The 25,167-nt window shown below is 32.8% G+C and overlaps 2 protein-coding genes across 5 annotated transcripts; one reads left to right on the plus strand and one right to left on the minus strand.

Annotated features, from left to right (window-relative positions):
• Positions 1 to 2,931: 2,931 nt before the first annotated feature.
• On the plus strand, positions 2,932 to 8,669 carry LOC129290418 (pentatricopeptide repeat-containing protein At1g74600, chloroplastic-like). 4 transcript variants are annotated; one of them, XM_054927175.1, is made up of 4 exons: positions 2,932 to 3,108; positions 4,242 to 6,900; positions 7,298 to 7,434; positions 7,690 to 8,669. In XM_054927175.1, the coding sequence occupies exons 1-3, from the start codon at positions 3,060 to 3,062 to the stop codon at positions 7,338 to 7,340; spliced, it is 2,751 nt and encodes a 916-aa protein (XP_054783150.1). In that variant the 5' UTR covers positions 2,932 to 3,059; the 3' UTR covers positions 7,341 to 7,434; positions 7,690 to 8,669. The 4 variants fall into 4 exon arrangements, with proteins under 4 accessions (XP_054783150.1, XP_054783152.1, XP_054783151.1 ...); XM_054927176.1 differs by having other exon boundaries at positions 2,972 to 3,108; positions 4,025 to 6,900; XM_054927178.1 differs by having other exon boundaries at positions 3,037 to 3,108; positions 4,282 to 6,900.
• Positions 8,670 to 13,122: 4,453 nt separating this feature from the next.
• On the minus strand, positions 13,123 to 18,057 carry LOC129291408 (2-alkenal reductase (NADP(+)-dependent)-like). The gene is made up of 5 exons (XM_054928732.1): positions 17,772 to 18,057; positions 15,928 to 16,105; positions 14,825 to 14,991; positions 14,020 to 14,102; positions 13,123 to 13,773 (listed from the first exon to the last, which is right to left on the minus strand). The coding sequence occupies exons 1-5, from the start codon at positions 17,994 to 17,996 to the stop codon at positions 13,395 to 13,397; spliced, it is 1,032 nt and encodes a 343-aa protein (XP_054784707.1). The 5' UTR covers positions 17,997 to 18,057; the 3' UTR covers positions 13,123 to 13,394.
• Between the last annotated feature and the right edge of the window lie 7,110 nt (positions 18,058 to 25,167).

A 25,167-nucleotide genomic window follows, 5' to 3' on the forward strand; every position in this document is an offset into this window, starting at 1 on the left:
AAAAAAATTCAATAGCATAACGGCATAAAACTAAGCATTTTCCAGGCTTATTGCCCTCTTTTAACAAATTCAACATTAAAATAACAATAAATTCATATTAAAAATCACTCAATCAATCACATTTAACAATTTCACAATTCAAATTTTAGAATTGGTAGTAGACAGAGCATTTTTGTTCAACTAAAATTTAAGCACATTGTATAAAAAATCATCCCTACTTTAAATAATTATAACCCATTCAATCTATATTCAAATAAACTACTCAAATTTTATACAATTTCTTAAAAAAAAAAACTAACCTTTTTTTCATTTGCCAATTTAACCCACAAACGCAAGGAACCATGGTTGAAGGGAAATGAACCACGAACCTAGCTACAAGATTGAAAGAAGAAGATGAAGTTAGGAAGAGAGAGAGGAAGAGGAACAGAGGACTTATGTGTTCGTACACCACGTGGTGGAAGACAAAAATGGCAACAAAGGCAAGTGACGGCATTCCAAAATGAACAAGAAAATGTCTACTTGGTGCTTATGATATATCTTTTTTTCTTATTTAACTAGATTTATAGTGGATATTTGATTATCATGAAACCACAATCTCTCATCAACGTCTTTAAGGCTTAATTGTATTCACAAGAAGCTTATTACCAAAGATCATATTCATCACAATCAGAAGATGTGGCCAATGATATTTCTTCCTTGCCTAGTTGGTTCCATCATTTTGAATGAGCATTTTTTTTTTTGGAGAATTGCATTGAGGGCCCTTGGAAGAGAATTTATAACCCAAAAGGCCTAAAACCCTTAAATGTAATTAATTATAGAAGTCAATTACCTAAATGTCCATGTTCCTTTAAAAAAAAAAAAACACTAGTCATCACCAAGCTTTGGCTCCAACTTGACCATCGAAGTTCTAACACTGGCAACATGGTCAACGGCAGTCAACTTTATAAATTGGAGGCCAAGGAGGTTTGAACATAAGACCCTTTGATTCTCCAAAATATTGAAGACCATTGAGCCAAGCAATTTTTTAAAATGTATAGTGCAAAATAATATTTACATTATATTGTTTTCAAACATTTCTATTGCCGTTGTTTATTCTACACATGTTGTTGCTAATATTAGAATAGTCACTTGTTAATATTCAAATTTGACATGTCAATATTAAAAAAAAAGTTGTCAATTTTTAAATTCCAACTTGTTTCTTGAATATTGATAAGTTATTAATATAATGCTAAATAAAATAATATATATGTTATAAATTTAGTTTTTAAGAATTTTCACGGTCATTGTTAATTCCGGATGTATTGTTGTTAATAGTTGGACTTGACTTGTCAATATTCAAAAAATAGGTTGTCAATGTTTGAAGATTAAATTATTTCTTTATTATTGACAAGTTATCAATATCAATATTATACTAAACATGTGTATTTGTGTTATAAATTTAGTTTTCAAATATTTTCATGGATGCTAATAATGCTAGATGAACTGTTATTAATTGTTAATATTTGAACTTGTTAAAATTTTGGATGTTTGTTTTGATAAGTGTTTGAATATTGACAAGTCAAATCTAAATAGTCATAAGTGATAGTTCATATGTTTACTTGGAAACCAAGTTTATAACAATGTATATTATTTTATTTAGCATAATATTAATAACTTATCAATATCCAAAGAATAAGTTGGTCTTAGAAATTAATAACTTTTTTAATATTGACAAGTCAAGTCCAAATGGTAACAAATGATCGGTGAGATATTAACAATAATAAATCTAGGATTAACAACAGCCGTGGCAATGCTTGAAACTAAATTATTAACATATATAATATTTTATTTAGCATAATATTAATAACTTATCAGTATTCACAGAATAAGTTGGTCTTTGAAAATTAATAACTTTTTTTAATATCAACAAGTTAAGTCTAAACATTAAAATGTGATTGTTCGAAAATTGCCATGGAAATGTTTGGAAATTAAATTTGTAACATATATATTATTTTATTTAGTATAATATTGATAATTTATTAATATCTAGGGAATAAGTTGGTTTTTTAAAATTGACATCTTTTTTTAATATTGACAAGTCAAGTTTAAATATTAACAAGTGATTGTTTAAATATTAATAAAAATACTTTGAGAAATCAAAATAAACAACAGTCATTAAAATGCTTGGAAACAAAAATTACATTATAATATATATTATTTTGCACTAAATATCTTCAAGAATTGTTTGTCTCAATGATCTTCAATATTTTAAGGAACCAAAGAGTTTGGGATTTAAACCCCTTGGCTCCCAATTTTTAAAATTGACTATCATTGACCATGTTGCCAGTGCCAAAGCTTTGGTGAGCTACGACAGTGGCTCGTAAGCAACAATGGTCAAGTAGCATTGACAAGTAGTGGGGCTTTTTTTTTTTTAAAAAAAAAGGGAACAAGGATATTTAGGTAATTTATTTCTATAGTTTAATTATATTTAAGGATTTTGATCTTTGAATGTTAATTCAGAATGTACTGGTTCTTCACATTATAAATTCTTTTTGAAAGACCCTCGATGTAATCCTCCCTTTTATTTTTTGTGTGAAATAGTCAAATTATCAATTAAAGCTAACAAAAGTTACAACTCATTTATATAGTAAATTTGTCTCATTTAAAAAAAAAAAGTTGATGGGGAGGTGAAAATTCTCTATGTCAACTAGAACAATATTGAATGCACTAATTTTCTAGCAAAATCAAAAAGGGCTACTAATTTAAAGATTATATTGATACCTATGGTTTTTTCAAGATGTTTGAAGCAATACTTAGAAGATAAGTAACATGTTAGTTAGTATGCTTCTTATTCTCTTTTATTGAACTTTAGGTTAGTTGTTATTTTTTAGTTTTTCAAACTCTTGCTTGCCTTTTTAATTTTTTTTTTTTTAAAAAAAGTTGGCAAAGCCAAGCAGCACGAGAGGCGCAGAACTTCGGATGAAGCTCCAGGGGCTTGGCGTCGCCGCGTCGTCGGCTTCAAACATTGAAGAAGTAAAGATCGGGCGAAGGAGAAGAAGAACTTGGGATCTGAATTGGCGATGAGAAGAGGGACGAAGGGCTCGGCGGCAAAGGAGCAGGGGTTCGAAGGTTTGCATGAACATCACATCTTCGCTTCATTTTTGGTTTCCCTCTTACACACATCCACATTATTAAAATGTGGAAAGGTTGATCAAGAATGTGAAAGAGACATAGAATACCAATAATAAAACTATGAGAAAGCATAATCGAAGCCTATTTCCAATTGAAGGCATATATATTCAAGTTGCTGCTAGAGAAAGCCTGTTGCATATTCGAAATCGAAACTGATTATAAATTAATAGCATGGTTGTATATAGCAAAGCAAGTTAATGGTAGAGAAAAAGTGTTCAGTTTCCGAACTGATTCTAAATTATATCAGTGATCAATGGTAGAGAAAAAATGGCAGAGGAAGTTCCAGAATGGTCGAGAAAATTCGTAGAAGAAAGCTTTACAAAACCCTTTCAGACGCGTTTTCAAAGCCCTCGTGTATGGTCGTGTTTTGGAGCATTTTCTAAGCTGTGTTTTCCTGCCTTGCCTCTTCTGCCAGCTCATGTAATTATCTGCCATATAATTCACACCACATAATCATTATTAACATCATTAAGCCACGTCAGCAGTTGTTTAACACGGTTACTTGAAGATTCACGGTTTAAAATTATGAGGACCCATCCTAAAAAAATAAACCCTATGGACTTTGATCAAAGCTGACCAAAATTTTGCGTTGATAGAGTCCATTATGCTTCAATCTCTTCCATCATGAACATAGCTTGTGTCTTTCATCTCATTAAAGCCATGATGCCCATTATAGCCAAACTGCCAAAGAAGTTTTTGTATGATATGGGCGCCTTGATGGCTTTGATCTCATTTATCAGATTGTTGTAATTATTCGTTTCGTATTAGAGACATTTGGTTGAACTTCCATAGCTGTATCTAGCATTGGACTGTCTAGCATTGTTGATGAAATCTTCTTCCTCCTTTGATGCAGGAAGAATAAAATTTACATTAGGATTGGGAGTGCAGTTGAACTTTAAACAAATAAATTGAGAGGGAGGTGACTAGCAAGAAAGGATCTAGGAGAATTTCTCATGTCTTGAATTGTCATTTTTCATTTTAACTTCACATCACACATCGTTACAAGTTAGTGCAACTGGAACTTGCTGTGCCGAGTCCTCATTGTACAACACTTATGATTTCTCTTATAGATCAATGCTTCCCAGCTAGGATTTCACACCTTGCTTGCAGATTCACATCCTCGCTTGCTTTGATCGGAATGTCATACCCTATTTCTCATGAACATGAAGAGAACTCCAAACCTTTGGGCCCTTTTAAGCTCTTCAGTGATCACAGAATGTCAAGACAGCCCAGCATTAGAAGCACAAAAATCTTACACGCCTACCTGGTCAAAATTGATGCATTGCAATCCAATGTATTTTTCACAAACTCTTTGCTCAACTTGTACTGTAAATCTTCTGCGATGGTTGTTGCCTGCAAGCTGTTTGATTCAATTACTCTTCCAAATATTCAGTCTTGGAATATCATGATATCTGGTTACAATGGCAATTCCATGTATGAGAAATCATGGGAGATGTTTTGTCAGATGCATTCAATTGGTGAGGAGCTAAATGAGTTTACTTATGGGAGTGTTCTCTCAGCCTGTGCTGCCTTGCAAGCTTCAGCATTAGGTAAGCAAGTTTATTCACTTGCAATGAAAAAAGGGTTTGTTTTTAATGGTTATGTCCGCACTGGGATGATAGATATGTTTTCCAAGAATTGCAGCTTTGAAGAGGCTCAAAGGGTCTTTTTTGATGTTTCATGTGATAACATGGTTTGTTGGAATGCTATGATTTCTGGGGCAGTTAGAAATGGAGAGTACTGGGCCGCCTTAAATCTTTTTTGTCAAATGTGTCATCAATCTCTAAAGCCAAATGGCTATACATTTCCAAGTGTTTTGACAGCATGCTGTTCACTCAAAGAACTGCAGATTGGGGAAATAATTCATGGACGAGTAATAAAATGTGTTGCTGCAGATATTTTTGTGGATACTGCTATTGTTGATTTATATGCCAAATGTGGACGTATGGATGAAGCTGGTAGGAAATTCTTGCAGATGCCAGTCCATAATGTGGTCTCCTGGACTGCTATAATTTCTGGATTTGTGCAAGAGAATGATTCTATTTCTGCACTTAAGTTTTTTAAGCATATGAGAGAATCAGGGGAGGAGATAAATACCTATACTGTTACTAGTGTACTTGCTGCTTGTTCCAAGCCAGGGATGATTGAAGAGGCAAGCCAAATTCATTCCTTAATATTAAAATTACCTTTAATTTCAGAGGCAACTGTCCAAGCTACCTTGATCAATATGTATGCAAAAATAGGAGAAGTCAGACTTTCTGATTTAGCCTTCAGTGAGATAAAATATGTGAAAGATGTGCGCATATGGGCAGCAATGATGTCTTCTTATGCTTACAATCAAAATTCTAGAAAGGCGGTTGAATTTTTTGTGTTTATGTTGCAAGAAGGTGTTAGACCAGATGAGTATTGTATGTCTATAGTGTTAAGTATCATAAACTGCTTATATATAGTGAGACAGATGCATAGTTACACTTTGAAGTCTGGACTAGTTACTAATGCTACGGTAGGCTGTTCACTTTTCACCATGTACTCTAAATGTGGCTCTTTAGAGGAATCTCATAGAGTTTTTGAAGAAGCTCCTGACAAAGACAATGTCTCATGGGCCTCAATGATTGCTGGTTTTGTTGAACATGGCTTTGCAGGTCATGCTTTTCACCTATTTAAAGAGATGCTATCTCAAGAAATTTTACCTGATTACTTGACCTTAACTGCAGTTCTAACTGCATGTTCTGCTCTTAGTTTTCTACAGACAGGTAAAGAAATACATGGTTATGCTTTTCGTTTGGGAATGGGAACAGACACAGTTATTGGTGGTGCACTTGTGTCCACGTACTCAAAATGTGGAAGGTTGGAGCTTGCAAAGAGGGTGTTCAATATGCTACCTCAAAAGGATAAGGTTGCGTGCTCTTCCTTAGTCTCAGGATATGCCCAAAATGGCTTAATTGATGAGGCACTTCTGTTGTTCCGTGATATGATCTTGACTGATTTACCCATTGACACCTTCATAATTTCATCTGTCCTGAGGGCCATTGCACTGTCAAATAGATCATCAGCTGGGACTCAACTGCATGCCTACATTGAAAAATTGGGCTTGCAATCAGATGTATATGTTGGTAGTTCACTAGTGACCATGTACTCAAAATGTGGAAGTTTGGAGGATTGCTGCAAAGCATTTGACCATATTGAGAAGCCTGATTTGATAGGTTGGACAGCAATTATTGTGAGCTATGCTCAACATGGTCAAGGTTCCAAAGCCTTAGCTACCTATGAACTCATGAGAAGAGAAGGCATTCAACCTGATGCAGTAACTTTTGTGGCAGTGTTATTGGCTTGTAGTCATAGTGGGCTGGTTGAAGAAGCCTTCTTCTATCTTAATTCAATGGTCAGAGACTGTGGCATTAAGCCTTGTCATCGTCATTTTGCCTGTATTGTTGATCTTCTTGGTCGATCAGGTAGACTAAAAGAGGCAGAAAACTTCATTAACACTATGCCTGTAAAGCCTGATGCTTTAATTTGGGGAACACTCCTCGCAGCTTGTAAGGTCCATGGTGATTATGAGCTTGGGAAGTTAGCAGCCCAAAAAGTAATGGAATTGGAGCAATGTGATGCTGGGGCTTATGTTTCCTTCTCAAACATTTGTGCGGATTTAGGACAGTGGGATGAAGTCCTTAGAATTCGTGGGTTGATGAAAGGATCTGGGACAGCTAAAGAGCCTGGTTGGAGCTTTGTGTAAGGAGCAACTATGCCATGATGATTGATCTGTCTTATTTAATATCTTCGATGAATTGCATGAACGTACCATTGGGCTCGTTTGGTGCACAGGAATAGTACAGTAGGGAAAGAGAATGGGAAAAAAAAATGACGTTTGATAGTCTTCATTCTCACTTCCTTGGGATGAGGATTCACATTCTTTTATGATATATAATGTCATTCATGGTGAATGAAATCTATTTTTGGTATCATGTTTTCTTAAAAAAATTGCAAAATGTAATTAAGCCCTCTTCTCATCATCATGCACAAACCAGCTAGGTGGGTTCTCTAATTAATGAATAAAGCTTTATGGGTCAGCTCTTCTATCTATTGATTCTATCTATCTACTCTTCCTAAATTCTATTTCATTTTATAGTTTGGCGAACACTCCTTCCAGAATCATCAGGGATGTCACTTGACAACACGAGCAAACTGCTGGATTGATGTTTGATCTCGAACCTATTGTTGAGCATATTAATGCTTATCCAGAACATCTTGAGTTTGCTTTTCATGGTAATATACAAAGGTCTATCTTAAGGATGAATAAACATGTTACTTGCACGATGGGGACTGTTTGTTAAAAAGATCGCATGATATTGAAAGTTATCATGTATGGTATTTTTGGTTATCTACTTCAATATGATGGTTCTAGAGAAGTGCTTCGGTTTCATCAATGTTTTCTGTGGCAATGTCAGTCAACTCATGAAACTAAATTATTAGATAGGAAATATTTTTCAATTTCTTATCTCATTTTTCTTCTTTTTCCAGGTGGCTGACTTTTTGATTCCATTGAGAGAGTTTGCCCACGTGGCACACAGATGCTAATGATGCATATCATTTATGGGTATTGGTGTTTCCAATTGTCTGGGTTACATTGTATAAGGAAGAGTTAAGTAACACTTGTCAGATGGTCACTCATCTGTCTAAAGATTATCATTAGAGGGAGCAAGCCAGCAGATCAAATGTTGTGCAAGCTCTGCTCGGCCCTGAATACCAAGTGAACTCATCGAATATGTTGGGAAAACTTACAATGTATGGCACATTGCACTAGCATTGGTTGAAAATCATATCATGTTGTTCATGAATAACACCAAGTGCGCTGGGTATCTAACTGAGCTTTATCGCTTGCTTAATGAAGATGTGAGGTGTGGTTTATGGAAGAAATGAGTGATCATTACAGAACCTAGGCCAGGGCTTTCTATTGTTCAAGCATGACCGTTGGCAGCATGCTCAAAGCCTCTTTTACTAAGCCATGGTGATACTGTTCCTGGTCAACTCAGTGGGATGTGTTGGCAGACTTGAGACTTGGGCAAGACTGTTGAAAATTATGAAATTCGTCTTGTGGCAGTCTTTGGCCTGATTGGGCATATATGAAGGATTGTAATTCCTAAAGCCCTGGTGGAAGAAACTCCAAAACTCTGATTTAAGTATAATGTGCCCTTCATGACAAAAACACAAATGGCACGGTGGATGTTGGCAACGTGGCAGGTAAATGTGTTGTGATTCTTGCTCTAGAACAATGGTGGTAGCTGTCTGAAATGTCCGTTCATTCCAAAATTTCCCTTGTGCGGCAATTCCAACAAACAGGTGAAGTTAAGGAGTCATCCAGAATTCTGTTGGATATTTCCAATGGAAATGAAGGGTTTGTTTGGTTTTGTTTTCTGTTTTTATGTTCTTAAAACAATTATGTACAATAGTTTTTCAGAACAAGTTTGGAAACAAAAAATGAAAAAAATCTGTTTGAATTATTATTATCTTAAAACAATTATTTTGAAGAGGGAAGAATTTTAGTTATAGATGATGAAATTAAAAATAAATGGGAGACTTACTTTTCCAAACATTTCAATGATGGAGAGGGTTCATCTAGTAACTTAGAGAATTTAATAACTGGTGAAGGAGAACAAAATTTATCGTTCTGTCGAATAATACGTGATAAGGAGGTAAATAAAACTCTTAAGAAAATGGCAAATGGTAGAGCCAAAGGACTTGATCGTATATCTATCGAAGTGTGGAAATGTTTAGGTGAAAAAGGGGTGAGATGGTTAATTAAGTTATTTAATGTGATCTTACGGTCCAAGAAAATGCCTGATGAGTGGAGGAGAAGTACATTAATTCCTATTTATAAAAATAAAGAAGATATTCAGAATTGTACTAACTATAAAGGGATTAAACTCATGAGCCACACAATGAAATTGTGGGAGAAAGTAATTGAGCATAGGCTGAGATTGGAGAGAAGTATTTCTGAGAATCAGTTTGATTTTATGCCAAGTTGATCAACTACAGAGGTGATTTATCTATTAAGGGGATTAATGGAAAAGTATCGTTGTAAAGATAAAGATTTACACATGGTTTTTATTGATTTAGAAAAAGCTTATGATGTATACCAAGAGAAGTGCTTTGGAAAGCGTTGGAAAAAAAAGGAGTACGGATTGCTTATATTAAAGCCATACAAGATATATATGAGGGGATAAAAACTAGTATAAGAACGCCTAGTGGTCAAACAAAGGATTTTTCTATAAAGATTGGACTACATCAGGGATCATCTCTAAGTCCTTATCTGTTCAACTTGATCCTAAATGTTTTGACAGAACATATTCAAGGAAAAATTCCCAAATGTATGCTCTTCGCGGATGATATAATTCTTATAGCAGACAGAGACAATAGAAGAGGTTAATTGCAAACTTGAGTTATGGAGGAGGACATTGGAGTCGAAAGGTTTTCATCTGAGTAGGAGTAAGACGGAATATTTATATTGTAAATTTGGTAAGAAACTATTCGACAATAATTTGGAAGTAAAATTAGAAGATCAAATTATATCTCAAGTGGAAAAGTTTAGATATTTGGGAGCCATTATTCAAATGATGGCGAAATCAGTAGAGATATTTCACATAGGATTCAAGCTGGGTGGTTTAATTGAAGAAAAGTTAAAGGAATTATTTGCGACCGAAAGGTCCCTAATAAACTTAAAGAAAGGTTTCATCGCACTACTATCAAACCAGCAATGTTATATATTAGTGAATGCTGGTCTCTAATGGGACAGCAAGAGTATAAAATTAGAGTAGCAGAGATGAGAATGTTACGATGGATATGCGGACATACACGTAAAGATAAAATTTGAAATGAGCACGTACACAAAAAAGTGAGGGTAGCACCTATTGAGGAAAAAATGGTAGAAAATTGGTTGAGATAGTTTGGGCATGTATAAAGAAGACCAAGGGAGACACCAGTGAGAAAAGTGGAACATATAACTTTGAGTTCAATTAAGAGGGGTAGAGGAAGGCCTAAGAGAACACTCGTGAAAGTTGTTAAACGTGATCTCTTAATTAATAATATTTCTAAAAGCTTGATAATTGATAGAGCACAATATTGTCTTGCAATCCATGTAGCCGACCCCACCTAGTGGGATGAAGGCTTGTTGTTGCTGCTGTTGTTGTTGTTGAATTATTATTTTGAAAAACATATTTAAATTGATAAAATAAATAGTGAAAGAGCAATTTATTTTATTACATAATTGTCATTAATGAAAGCATGGTATTTTATGTCTTTTATCTAGTTTTGCAGAACAAAAGGTAACAAAACATTTAAAAGATGTTCAGGCTTTTGTTTTTCAGAACAACTTTCTTCTTTTTTGGTTTTTAGAACAGACAACAAAAAACATATTTTCAAGCAGTTTTTTTTTCCATATTTTTTGTTTTTCAGAATAAAAAAACTGTTCTAAAAACAAATAATCAAACAGGCCCAAAGTCTCTGGAAACTCTGAAGGTGGTGTGAAATAAAACCTTTATGCAGATCTCAAGGACATTCCTGAGGCTTGAAGACAGGATAATTCCAAATCAATGGGATCATTTGTGTGTTTAGTTTGACTCACTGCAGTGGAGGAATGAAATTTATGATGTAGTCATAGATGCATTCAAAGATTTTAGTTCCACAAATTCACAACTTCATCACCTTGGCTGCTGCGACAAAGCATGGAATGTCAACAGGGCCTTTATGATGCTTGTGTCACCATACTTGAAAAGTTGTATGGGTACTCAACCATGGTAGTGCGGGTAATGTGACGAGCATTTTCAATTGCTCAATGAGTTGCTTGCCTTTTGCTGTTCTGTCATCATGTACTATTGGTCATTTCAATTATTCCCTCTTTTGTCTTTCTTACACATCATTTAGACATGGTTTGGATGGAGGAGAAAGTGGGTGGAAAATTGGAAGGTGAGAATTTTAGGAGGGAAAATTTCAAATATAGTAAAAAATAAAAATAAAAATTGCTACTTCTGGATTTTTTCCTGCTAATATTCTCTCGTTAATTTTCTTTCAAAGTTTCAATGCAAACCATGGTTAAGGTTTCTGCGTGTGGATTTAGAAATGTAATTAATGTGTTAATATTCCTTCCAAATTTCTTAACATAGCCTTATTAAATCTAGCTTGTTTTCTTGGTTGAACACTGTGCTAATAAAAAATAAGGGTATGAATGATCTAGTAACCAATTAAAAGTCAATACTTAAAAATTGTATGGTTGAATTTTGAATTCAGATTGTAATAGAGTGAGCAAGACTTAGCCACTTAGGTTATATTTGATAGGATAGATCCATTTTTGAGAAAAATGGGGCACGTTGAAGGGAAAACACGGTGGAGAGAAACCTTTTTTTTTTGGGGGGGGGGGTTGGTGATGTAACACACTCGCACACTTGCACGGGGTTGAATAGAGGGAGAGAGTGGAGAGAAAAATCAGGAATAGAGAATGAGAGAGAGGAGGCGAGAACAGAGAGGGAGAAATAAGAATGAACAGCACAGTAGGGAAACAAGGGAGGGAGGGGCAGACGCAGAGGGAGATGAGCTATCAGAAATCTCAATCAAATATTACATTCATCAAAAGTGTTCTCTTACAAATTCAAGCTAGTCTATTTAAACTAACTTTCCTACCTATTAAGAAAATCTTAATCACTTGTCCATATAAAATTAATGTTGAGATTTCCCTTCTAACAAATTATTAAAATAACACCAAAAGAAGCTGCAAACTAGGTGGGTTTCTTACAAGTTAAAGGAAATACAATAATAATAATATGCTAGGTAGGTTTCTTCAAATACGTTATTCTCATATTTCATGATTCTCCCTTGCTTGATGGAACTCTCCTCTGGAGAGTTAAAAAAAAAAAAAAAGGTCAATGTAACTCCACTATGAGTACAATGCAGGGAATTCCTCCTAGTGGCAACTAATCTAGAAATCCTTTCCAACACACAAGGTAATAGAAAATGAGATTATGGGAATATTAAGCAATGTGATTTTAGTGATTTGAAAACCTTCCCAATGAACAAGGTAGTTGTACAGGTTGTTGTCAAATGGGAAAAGAATATGTTCTTTGATAACCATAACAACCTTTCCAGCAAATGGTGTAGTACATGGATGATTTGAAGTAGGAATTGGACAAAGTTGAACACTCTTCTTATCAAGATCCTAACTTGATAAATCTCTAATGCTTGTGATTCAACATCTTTGACCACCAATTTCGAACCTTGATTCAATTCAAGACTTATGCCTTCATATTTCATGGAGATTTCTTCTAAATCGGCATCATTCTCTTATTTCTTAATAACATTTGTGCTAGCCTTGGTTATTTCCTTGACTTCTTCCATAACTAAGCTCCCAATTTCAGGACCACTAATGTTGTTAGCATCGTTTTTTTTTTTTTTTGTGTAACTGACATAGCTGAAGGCTTTTTGATGAGGAGACTATTTTCTAGTGCCACAAAAGAACCATGATCTCCTCTAGGTCTTGACAAAGTTTTTCCCACATCATGTTGCTCACGTGCGCACTTGAGAGCTCTTAAGATTTCATCAACATTGCTATCCATGTGTTCCTTGAGCTCTTGAATTTTGCTTTTAGGTATGATTCTACAAACAATGATTTATTCATATTAATTTGATTACAGATTATTCTGACCTGTTCATCTGGAAAGTAATTTTACAGAACTGTTTTACAAACGTTAAAAAGAATACATGGCAAAACACACACTAGAAAATGGAATCAAATAAGCTTTAACTTTCCAATAGTTAAATTGCATACTGATTTTTTTTTAATTAAAAAAAAAAACTTTTGGGGGCCTGAGTATAAAGGGTTTGAATGTAACAAATCTATATGCAAGGCACGAGACTTTTTATTTATGAAACAACAAATGAAAACTTTATTCACCTGAAAACATTAATTGTTCCTATAGTGGATATCACACATATTAGTATAACATTAACAAGAGAGAATGACAACTAGATATCTTGACTTGCTTATAATTTGATTCCTTTGAATTAAAACCCTTTTAAGATTAATGACAATTATGATATACTATATTAACAACTATTTTTTTAAGAAAAGGACCCAAGTATAAAGAAATCCCCTACAAAGGACCTTGTGATCCTCCCGACATACAATGGTACAAAATAATGAGATGTATATATCATGTAGAGGATCATGATCCCTAATATCACTCATGAGCAATGACCACAACTTGTTTGCCAACATTGTGACCACCATAGAGACCAACCAAAGCTGCAGGGCCATTCTCAAGGCCTTCAACTTTAACTTCCACATACACTATCTTCCCTTCTTTGATAAGAGGCAATATGAACCCTAAATATTTAGGATAGAGCTGATAATAATCACTTGCACTAAATCCATGCATGCGAACTCTCTTATAAATGAGTTGTGCTAGATTTGTTATGCCTTCAGGTTGATCAAGATTATACTGTGAGATCATTCCACATTGGCATATTCGGCCATGGATTCTTATGTTCACAAGCACCATGTCAAGTGTTTTACCTCCTACGTTGTCGAAGTAAATGTCAATGCCTTTTGGGAAGTACCTGATTTGTAAATCGATATCTATTAGCTTTTATTTTTCACTTGGATAGAAAGAAAATCAGAAAGAGAAGAATACTAAGAGGGAAAATTCGAATAAATAGTAAATTGTTATTATTATTGAAAGTTTTTTTTTCCTTTCTAATGTTTTTGCCTTCCTATTTTCTTCCCATTTCTTCTATCCAAATTGCAATTGTGGCAAATTAATTAAAATCCTTAAGTCTGAGATAGTACTGTTTGATAGTATGTACCTTTTTAATGTAGCATCCAAGTCAGGCTCTTCCTTGTAGTTGAAAGCCTCATCAAATCCCAGTTTATTCTTCAATAGATCCACCTAATTTTAAATTGAAGAAAGTTCATCAGACAAGAGCACACAAACGACAGATGGATTTTGGTCATTTTAGTCATACTCTTTTACAACAATTTGATCATCTTATTCGTTATTATTATTATTTTTTTTAAGGAAGCATCTGCTTCAAGTGATCGTGCATTAGGGCTATCTAGTTTATTACATGCCTTCACTGTGAAGGGATTTCAAATTGAAAGCCACGGCTATCCAATTGTGAAAGTTGTTTCTAAACATTCAGAGAAATAAGCATGTACGATACATGGAAGGGGTCAAGTTAAGTGGAATCTTTTTTAGTTGAGACTATGAGAGATATTGATACAAAAGAATGTGATTGAATGATTCTATGTGGAACTCGCTTTCACTCTTCATTAGAAAGTGATTCTAAATGTGCATCATATTAACAGGGTCATGTGGTATCCTAGCCTACCCAATTATAGGACTTAACAGGGTCTAGACTCATGGATGAGGTCGGGCAAGATCATAAAGGACATCAAAGCTCTTCTATCAAGTATATAACAACTTTGCCTTCAAGACTTGAACTCAAAATCTTTAATTAAATTGGTACAATTCTTGTCGGTTGAACCAAGCACTAGACGGTACTATGTAAAGTCACTTTTATAAGTACATAAGACCCAAATTAGGGAACGTGAATGCTGATTTCAACAAGCTCCTGAGAAGTATAATTGTGCCTATTACTAAAACCATACCTTCTCTTTACTTCCTGCACTTCCCACAACATAACAACCTAAGAGTTTTGCGAATTGGCCAACAAGTTGACCAATTCCTCCAGATGCGTCTGAGACAAAAGCACAATCTTCTTTCTTGGGACATCCTATTTCATAGAAACCAGCATATGCAGTTATTCCTAGCACACCTGCAATGGGGGTGAAAAGAATATAGTTATTGAGGAAGCAAAATAATTAACTAGTGGGATTAGGCTAATTAAGATAACAAGCATAAGTAAAGTAAATACAATTCCACTATAATTTATAATTTAAAGAAGAGAAGGGGTATTATAGTCTTTTTTGTATCTAAAATTATTTTCAAATCAGTTGCTTGATTTTGCAGTGATATTTCAAATCCTTTTATCTTTGTTGTTAAATTACCTCAACAATTCTTGAATGATTTTTTCCTAAATAAAATTTCACTATGATTTTTAAGAATCAAGAGCACAAGTTTGTTTAAGATTAAAAAAAATGATTATGGTGCTCATGGGGAAGCTGTTGAAAATGAGTTATTGGAGGAACTTAAGCTAATTGCATGAAGAGATATATATTTTGACCCAAAAAAAAAAAAGGCTTATCATGATAAGCTGTTTGAAATAATTCATAAAAAAAAAGGCTAAAAATATTTTTTTTCCAACAAAACCTTTAATAATTTAGCTCACTGTTCTCTTAACAACCCAAGTGTTAAATTTAACTAAAATAATTTCTTTTAAAAAAATAAACCCTCAATCATGTATATTCAAAATATCATATATAAAAAATATAGGGACTAACTCAAGGCTATAATGGATATATGAAACTATTTTAATCCAAATTTCTAAAAAAAAAATGTGGGAGGTTCTTCTGGAAAACCATTTTAAAAAAATAAAACATAATATAGATTGTTGCACAAGCTATTAGGTTGAAGTTTTAGTACATGATATCTTCTAAAACAAACATCGGACATAGAAACCGTTTATCACATGAAAACTTTCCTTAAGATTACTGGGGCCCACACATGTATAAATCAAGAACATCATGAATTGTCTCAAAATAAATCGAAATAATAATCATAAAAAAATAAATTGAAATACTGGAATATTTACCAAGAATTCCAGTATAGTAAGAAAGTGGAACATTGGTGTGCTCTATTTTGAAAAGCATATGGCTTGAGGGAACCAGGCTGTACTCTTCCCAGATAGCATATCCCCAAACTAGATCATCCTTTTCATAGTCAGGATGCCCAGATTCAACAACTTTAGCCACACCATATCCATGTATTGGCTGCAATTATTCAACACAACTATATCAGTAATTAATTTCACAATTATACATTTTTGTTAAATCTCTAATATTCATAACAATACTTTTATTGAGCACAGGTGCTTTCTTGTTCAATGCATGATCAAACACTAAATATAAGCACTTCTTCTGATGAAAATTTAAATCTTAATTCATTATATTGTGAGAGATTAACATATTCTACTAAACCTATTACTTGTTGATATATTTATAAAGATTTATTACATTGGTACCAAAAGCTTTTGTGTCACTAGAATCATGAAGCCCTTCAAAAAAATTGATTTTTAGAGTCAGTTTGGTTTTTGTTTTCATTTTATAAAAAACTATTTGCAATATAATTTTTAAATTTATTTTCCAAAAAAAGTAAAAAAAATCTATTTGATATGTTAATTTAGAATTAAAAAATTGGTCAATGATGATAGTTGTCAGTAGTTCACATTGGTTGCTTGTGATAGTAATTGGGTAAGGTAATTGTAGTTTTCAATAATCAAATAATATATTTTAAAAACAAGAAAAATAAAATAAAAAAACTTTAAAATGATTCTTTTTTTCTTTTTAAAAATGAAATTTTTTTTGGAAATAATTAAATTAAAATAGTTATCCAGATAAATTTTTATAATGTTCTTGTTTTTAAAAATAGAAACTGATTAATCAAAAAGAAAGAAAGAAAAAGAAACCAAACATGCCTTTATTTACTTTGATCTTTTTGTTTAATTGCTAGAATTTTGTACTTTTTTCAAAAAAGAAACATGAGATCAAGCTTAAATAAAATCATTTCACTCATTCCTTTTTTCATTACAATTTATAAAGCCATGAAACAGGCAGGCCTAATTCATATGTTCCTCATTCTTTAGTCTCCATCTATATGGAAAAGTAATAGTAATAGTATATACTAGGCTAAGAAAAGAATTAGAGATCGTTTGGTTTAATTCCTCACTCTGTTGGAAGAGATGCAATGCAATGTTAATATCATTTTGCAATAGAGGGATAGTAATGAAGTGCAATAAAAATTCATCGAGAGCTATGAAAGAGTATTACCATTATTTTGGTGGTAATAAGTAATAATAATTATCATAAGTCCACCTAGAAAGCTAACCACTCCCAATTATAATGCAATATTGATTAGCACTGACACAGCAATTGAACCAAACATACTGTAATAAATAGGACTTGAGAGAAGCCTCCTTCATCTCTCCTTTGAGGCAGAGGTTTAATCTGAATCATTCAGATTTAATCTAGATGATTTAAATTTAATTTTTATTTTTTATTTCTTATTTATATTTTTAAAATAAAAAATATATAAAATTATATTTTTTAATAAATATATTAATCAATCTAACAGTCCAAATTTAATATAGATAGTTTAAAATTAATATAAATTTTTTAATAAATTTACTGTTATATTCAAAATATATTTATACTGTCAAGAATATATCTGAAAAGTTAATTTAAATTTTTTATATTAAATTGGAACATCTATATAAATATAAACTTTCAGATTGATTAATATAAATAAAAAATAAAAATAAAATTATTAAATCTAGAAGTCCAGATTTTCCTCTGCCTCGAGAAGGCTTCTCTCCTCGACTCTGTAATAAATATGGGTCATATAGATCAAAGAGGTCTAGTGCCGAGAGCCAAGACTTACAGCACCAGGAGTATAAGAACCAAATCTGGAAACAAATGAATTGCTCATCATGGCTCGCTGATAGGGATCACAGGATAAGTAGAGATTCTTGGGCAGAATCTGATTCGAACCTTCTGGAACCTTCTTCAATTCGATGAAATTTTCAACCACTTGCAAATCGGATTCTCTGGGAAATCCAGACACATACTTCTTTAGAATTACTTGCTTATTCTTCAGTTGCACCATTTTTGCTGTGTTGAGACCAAATTTCTGTGTTCCCTCTTTCTCTGATCTCTCTTCGAATGAAGACGACGTGGCTAACCTACTTGGGAAGCAAGGGAATAAATGAATTTATAAGGTAAAGTCAACAGTCAAAGAACTGAGAAATTTATAACGAAAAATGGCAACAACGTAGGTAAGCAATGCCGATTAACTATTTTGACTATTGTATTTTTTTTAGATTAAAAGTCAAAAATATTTAACAATTTTTTTAGGAGCACTCAGTATCCCTAATGCCCACGAACTTGTTATAATAAGGGCAATAGTATTTCTTTAAGTATAATGTGGGTTATGCTACCTCAAGTGGATGGTGATTAGCATTTTTTTAAGTATAAAGAGTATGATCCAGCATAAGCAAAGAACATATATATATTCTCTAAGGTATTGAGGACAATGGGTTGATCTCTTAACTAAACTAGTATACACAAAAGGTTTGAAATTTAAACCCTAATTATTTACTTAAGTGACGAGAGCATCTATCACACATGTCAACTTTAGTTGTTGCTAATTAGCATTTTATAATATGCTTGTTTGGACTGAAATTGGCACTTTGGGTTTGGGAGGGAAAACGATTGAGGCCCAGTCCAAACCATAAAGAGAAATGACTAACAGCAAGCCAACTTCGTAGAGTTAAGTATATCTACTTCCCCTACTATCAGTGTATTTTGGTGCAATCATTCCCTCTACCTTGAATGACATGCCACATTGTTGGCCACAAAATGGCATGGATAGTTATTTGCTCCTAATGGTGCCAAGCATAAATTCAAAAGGAGTGCACTTCGTCATTTTTCTATAAATAGGCAATAAGTCTATGATTAAAAGACACTTAATACTCTATCAAATTTGCACAAAACATACCTGGTGCAAAATACCAAATCATGACCTTGTGTTACCCATCTTTTTCTATGCAAGCTAGATTTCCTAGGCTAGTCTTGTTTATATACATTTCCCCCTCCATTTGCATGGAATATCCATTTGTACTCATTTCATCAGTAATACCATCCAACTTTATGCTCAACATGGTGCAACATTTTTTGTTCTTGCATGCACTTGACTCTCTAAAAAATTATAGCAAAGGGTATTGAAAACCCACTTAATTGTTTGATTCAACTCACTTTTAAGGACTCACTTTTTTGACACGCTTGGCACACACCCTAAGGGTCACATCGCTTTAACTCTTGCCTTGAAAATTGAGCCAACAATACTCCTATGAGCTCACTTGCATTTAATTCTTTAGCATTATTTATGGTATTCGATTAGCACTAGATTTCTCTGGTTGGTTTGTACGTTCTATGGTGAAATTTTGCCCCGCATTAGGCCTAAGTTGCTTACACCTAATATACATTCAAGAAGAATGACAGTTGGAAATTTGTTTCTTTCTAGTCTTGGACCATTAAAGAGCGAGATGTATTGACCTCTCTTAGGCTCTGATAGGGTTTTTTTCCTTCTCTCTCTATTTCTGGTTTTCTTTTTCAGGATGACTCTGGATCCTAATGGCAACCAGAAGCAGCCATCGGACTGGCCACCCATAGACTCGACAGATGATGGAAGAAATAAGAAACTTCACAACCCCTAAGAATCTGAACAAGAAAATAGTATACAGGATATTTCAATGACTGATAAGGACGAGAATGAACCCTCCTCGTCAGCAAAAGAACAGAGTAGCCAAAAGCCAATCTCTTACACGGACTCCCTTATAGGTTTTAACGGAGTGGGAAACGAAGATATTGTTATGGAAGAAGACGATATCTTTGGAGACGAAGGTGAATTACCATAGGAATTACCCGAGCCTGCCAAAGAGATTAAACAGCTTAAAAGTATCTACCCAGAAGTTCCTGTTTCTTCGAAGGAATTCAAAGAAGGGTACAAGCCATGGAGGTACATGCTAGTTCTCATGGTTTTGGGGGGGAAGAATGTATCTACGAAGATTAAAAGAATGGTGCAGTTTGGGGATTACCTTTGTCTTCTAAAACAAGTAGAAATCTTTTTCTTAGGAAGGGAATCAATCAAGTGTGCTGATTTATGATTCATTGGGTAGAAATGCACACTGGAAAAATCAAGGTTTTTGGGCACTTAATGATGTTCCTAGGGTTTGTCAGAAAAATTGTTAATCAAGAAAAGAGCTTATGCTCTAGTGATTGAGTTTTTATAGGTTACTGCTTTTCAAACTTTGACATGCCTCCTGTATTGAAAAAATAAAAAGAGAATGATAGTTGTGCCAAAAAGAATTAATTAATAACATTTAAAATTTGAAAAAATTATATATAATTTCAACATATGAAAATTAATTACTGTGAGGTTTATTAATAATTGACATAAGGTGATTATATTAGTTGTTAATGAACCTCACGGTAATTAATTTTCTTGTGTAGAATTTCAATGTAATTCTCCCTTTAAATTTTTAGTAAATACTTAAGAAAATAAATCACAAACATTAATTTAGACAATTATTACTTGAATCACTTCATAGGTAAGCACCGATGATTTACTATTGATTGTTTGTATATTTTGTTTGGGTAAAACAATTGGCTATTTGTATTTGTAATCAAATAATAATGCAGGGTCGTGGCAGCGCAGCATTTAATAATGTGCTATTGTCAGCTGATTTGCGTTCAATTCTGCTTTGTTTTATGGTATTGGTTTGGACAACATTTCATTTGGTTGGTCAGTTTGTCGCTTTAGAGACATTGTGCCCCACATTAACCATGCGTAATTGCTTACACACAAATTAAATGTGCGGAGTTCAAAATCTCTAGGTAGGGCAGGAAGTTGGAGGGAGTTAATTTAAGTCAAGCTTAAAATATTTAAATAAATAAAAAAATTTGTATAGTTAAATTTAGAAAAAATTTGCTCAATGGCCTTAAAAAATATAACTTTCATAAATTATAGAAGAAGTTTCTGAATATTTTGAAATATGGCCCATTCAAAATAAATTAGATGTGTTTTTACTCCTTTATCCTCAAATCTGTTCAGTTATTTTTATTAAAATAGAATATAACTGATGTTATTTTTATCTAATTTTTTTTGATTTTATTTCTCCATCTAGACAGTTATTTTCACCATCTTCATCAAGGAACGCAGAACGTATCTTATTGTATAGTTCTTGCCTCTCTTTGTTTATCTTCTCTATTTTTTCTAGACATTGTCATTACATTGAACAGGAAACTGCATTATCGAATGGAAATTGTCTTGTATTCATTTTTCTGGAGGTTGAAGAGAATTATCCATAATCGAATTTTTATTATCTTCATATATTCAGGTAATATATCCATTGAATCAGTAAATCATCTATTCCTAATCTATTTGTTGTTGTCATTGATCATGCAATTTGCTTGAATTTCGAACACAAAACATATTATTTTCTCACTATTCATGATTTTTTATTTTTTATTTTGGGTATTTGATTTTTTATGATCAGTTAAGGTGTCTGTAATTTTTTTTGAACCTAATTTGATCTGATTTGGGTGAAGGAGTATGGCGTTTTCGTGGTTCTAATTAACATTAATATATCATTGAGATACTATAGTATCTCATTGATGGCGGTTTCGTGTTTCTAATTTACATTAGTATATCATTGATATACTATAGTATTTCATTGATAAGTAATATTAGTGATAACTATGTTATCTTGTAGATATGGGGATGCTTAATGGCATAATTTCTTATGATGAAAAATGGGATTTGAACAACCGTTACTTCAATACAGGGTAGGGTGTTTTCAGCTTTGAATAACAGAGAAATCAAGAAGTCTAAGCATTTGATATACAGCCCTACATCAAGAATTCTGTAAAAATACCTAGTGAAGTAGGATGATTTTTCCTCTTTGGCACCATTGACAGAATATCTGCAAAATCCTCGCTTGAACTCTGGCTTGAGTAACACAGTGTCACTGGACTTCCTCACCCTGAAGCTGTAGCAGTAGTTGTTCCTCACCTTAGCAGCATTTTTGATTTTTGACACCGAATTTGTAGCAACAAGTCTACCTCGCTTCACCTTGCCTTGCGTTCGTGTGTTTTCCTAGATGAATGCAAAGCTTCAGTCTGCCTCACCTAGCATTTGTGTGGTGTCCTTGTTAAATCTCTGACTTCGTTTGTCCACCAGCAGCAGCTATTTCGTTGCCCGTTTGTCAATTTCTTTGCCCACAGTCCAAACGCATAACACTACCTCTAGGTCTTTGTGTGGTGTAAGCGAAATGTCGTCTCTAGGTCTCCAAGTTTCCGATTTGAGAAAGGCAATTAGGATATTGTAGCCTTTAAGGGTTATTTCATTTTTTGGTCCTGAGGGAAATTAGCAGATTAGCCATTCTCTTAATTTAGGAAATAGTGGGTTATTAGTTTTATTTAGCTACATAATATTGGCTAAAATATGCTAAAGCCCCTTAAATTTAACCATAAAATCTCAAATTTATTTGAGTAAACTTGAATATTTGAATCGTTAAATATTATTTTATTTTATGTTTTTTTAGCTAAATTTAATTTTTATTTTAAAACATTAATATTTTTAATTTTTTTTCTTAGTTAATTTTATCTTATTTTAGTATTAAAAAAGAATTTTTTATTCAGGTTCTAGCTTGGCTTATGTTTCGTTTGGTTTATTTGAGTGACTTGAATAAGCCCAAAGAAAAAAATAATTTCTAAACTTTCTGACCCCAAAGATTTTTAAGCTTATTTGAGTTGACTTATTAGATTTGACCTGAATGGTTGGTTTATTTTCAGTAAGATAATAATTAGGTTGAAAAAAAAATTAATGGAGAACTCTCTGGTGAGTTGTCTTCTATAAAAATTTGGCAAAATAGTAATATTTGTAAAATGAAACCCAAAGGAAAATGTTGTCGATGTTTGTAACACACTAGGAGGAAACTTGTGAGCATGCGGAGAGAACCAGAAGCCAGAATTAATGATATTTAAAAATAAATTATAAATTTTAATTCAAATAATTATAAATTTTAAAAATTTATAAATAATTCTTATAATTTTTTATTAGTTATTGCATGGCATATCATTAATTAAGTACAGCAACTTGGCATAACCGATTGAAAAAAAAAAAGGGATTCATCATTACAATTTTAATTAATATTTTATTAAATAAAGAAAAGTTTGAGAGTAAAAGAGATTAAAAAGAAGAAGAAGAAGAAGAAGAAAGACACCAAGAATTGGCAGAGTAAGCATGGGGGTGTTTATCGTTTACATGGACATAAATGTCTTGTCCATTGATTCTATTTAGCATTGGGGTGTTTTGTTCATTAACTGTAAGAATTCCTTTCAAGTCACTCATTGGGGAGTTATCAAATATAGTGCATAGATATTTAAGTAGGGAATAAAGAGGAGGGGCTTTTCTCTCTACCAAGGTGGTGATTTTTTTTTTTAATAGACAATAAGTTTAGATAAATTGGATTTTTGAACTTATCAAGATCAAGGTATACTTTCGAATTCAAATAGCAATTACAGAGGTACTTATATATAACTTATCAATAAAGTAGTCATATCAACAATGAAATTTGAACCCATAACTTTATAAATTATGAGTTAAATTCTTGTCAATTCAATTAGACTTTGTTTACTAAAGTGATGATAATTTTCTGCCCTTGCTCACAGCAAATTTGAGCTTACTATCCACTTGTTCAAGCTTTTGTTCGTTAAGGTTGGTTCTCTTTATTCATAGATAGACCTAATTTCAACTAAGTTGCTATATATACAAGGGTTTAAGCTTGAAACCTCACCACTTGTTTAAGTGAGAGGTGTTACTATTCATGTCAATTTTAATGGGTGAAACTTTAGAAATTTCTAATTACTGGCGCCTTAAGGGTGATTTATCAGCGGTGCAACAATGGCAAAATTATTTTGTTTTGTATTTCCAATTTGAAGAAGACTTAGAATTTGTGCTTGATTATGGTCATTGGCTCTTTCAAGATTTTACTTTAGGTTGTTTCTGTGGCAATCAAATAAGCTTATATTAAGAGTGGAGATGGGACAAGAAGAAAAGGAATAAAAAAAGAACGAGAAAAGATTCAAATCCGTTGGGTCACATGTACAGAAATAGCAGGGAGATTGACCAAAAACATCATATGAGAATTTAATGATATTAAATTAAATTTCCCTTTTCCTTTTTCACTTTGACCAAATAAATTAATATTTTCATCTCCCCCTGTTTTAATCTCATCCATCCAGACCTGACCGATTCTTCCCTTTGATTTTGAAATCATTTATTTATTAATTAATACTATTAAAATATGTAAAGCAAGAGAAATGGTAACCGATTTCAAATGTAGGCCATCAATACTTTATCAAAATTAAAATTAATGGTTAAAATAGTGAAATTCATTAACTTTGTTTCAAATTAAAATTTCTTTCCCAAGAGGACCCTAATTAATTAACTAAAGTGTCTTTTTCTGATTTTCCCCCACTTTTACCTTCCTGGCAATGGGCTCCACCTAATCCATTTATCTTTTTCTTGGATAACTTTATTAGCACACTTGGATGCTTGGGGTGAATAAATTTTTTTTTTTAGTGTTATTTGAACGATATCTTTTAAGCAATTCTGATTGCCATCGATGAATTTGCAGGTTTTTTTTATATAAGTTAGACTCGAGGGCTATGGGATCCAATAATTTTCTGCGCGAAATTTGTAGAAAAGCTTTTAACATTTTAGGGCGAGGAGATCACCAAGTATTGAATAAAAACCTCTATTTATTCAGCTTCACCAATCACAGGTTTCAAGTTGAAAATAGTTGGACTTTAATTATTATTTACAAACTTTTTGTTTTATATTTCATCTAGATAATTTGTAAATTTTGTCTTGTTCAACTGTAAATTCCCATAAACTATCGTATCTAAACAAACATTTTGTTATAAATAAATAGATTCTAATTATTATTTATGCACCTTCTATTGTAAATTTCTTTCTTTAAATTTTATCTTGTAAATTTTAAGTTGGCTATAGTTGGTGACTTTTTATAAATGAAATTTGATGCAAACATTTACATATTCATTTTTTAGCTTTGTTAATACATGAACCTATCAATTTTAAACCTTAGCTTGTCAACATATAAACTTTTACTTGTAAATATCTTAACCTGGACTTGTCAGCATCACAAAATCTAAATGAGGCAAATATTGTGGTGTGTGATTTACAAGTTATC

The sequence above is a fragment of the Prosopis cineraria genome, unplaced genomic scaffold (assembly GCF_029017545.1).
Source record: "Prosopis cineraria cultivar Desert tree isolate PC_DT_omini unplaced genomic scaffold, ASM2901754v1 PC13, whole genome shotgun sequence".
NCBI classification, from domain to species: domain Eukaryota; kingdom Viridiplantae; phylum Streptophyta; class Magnoliopsida; order Fabales; family Fabaceae; genus Prosopis; species Prosopis cineraria.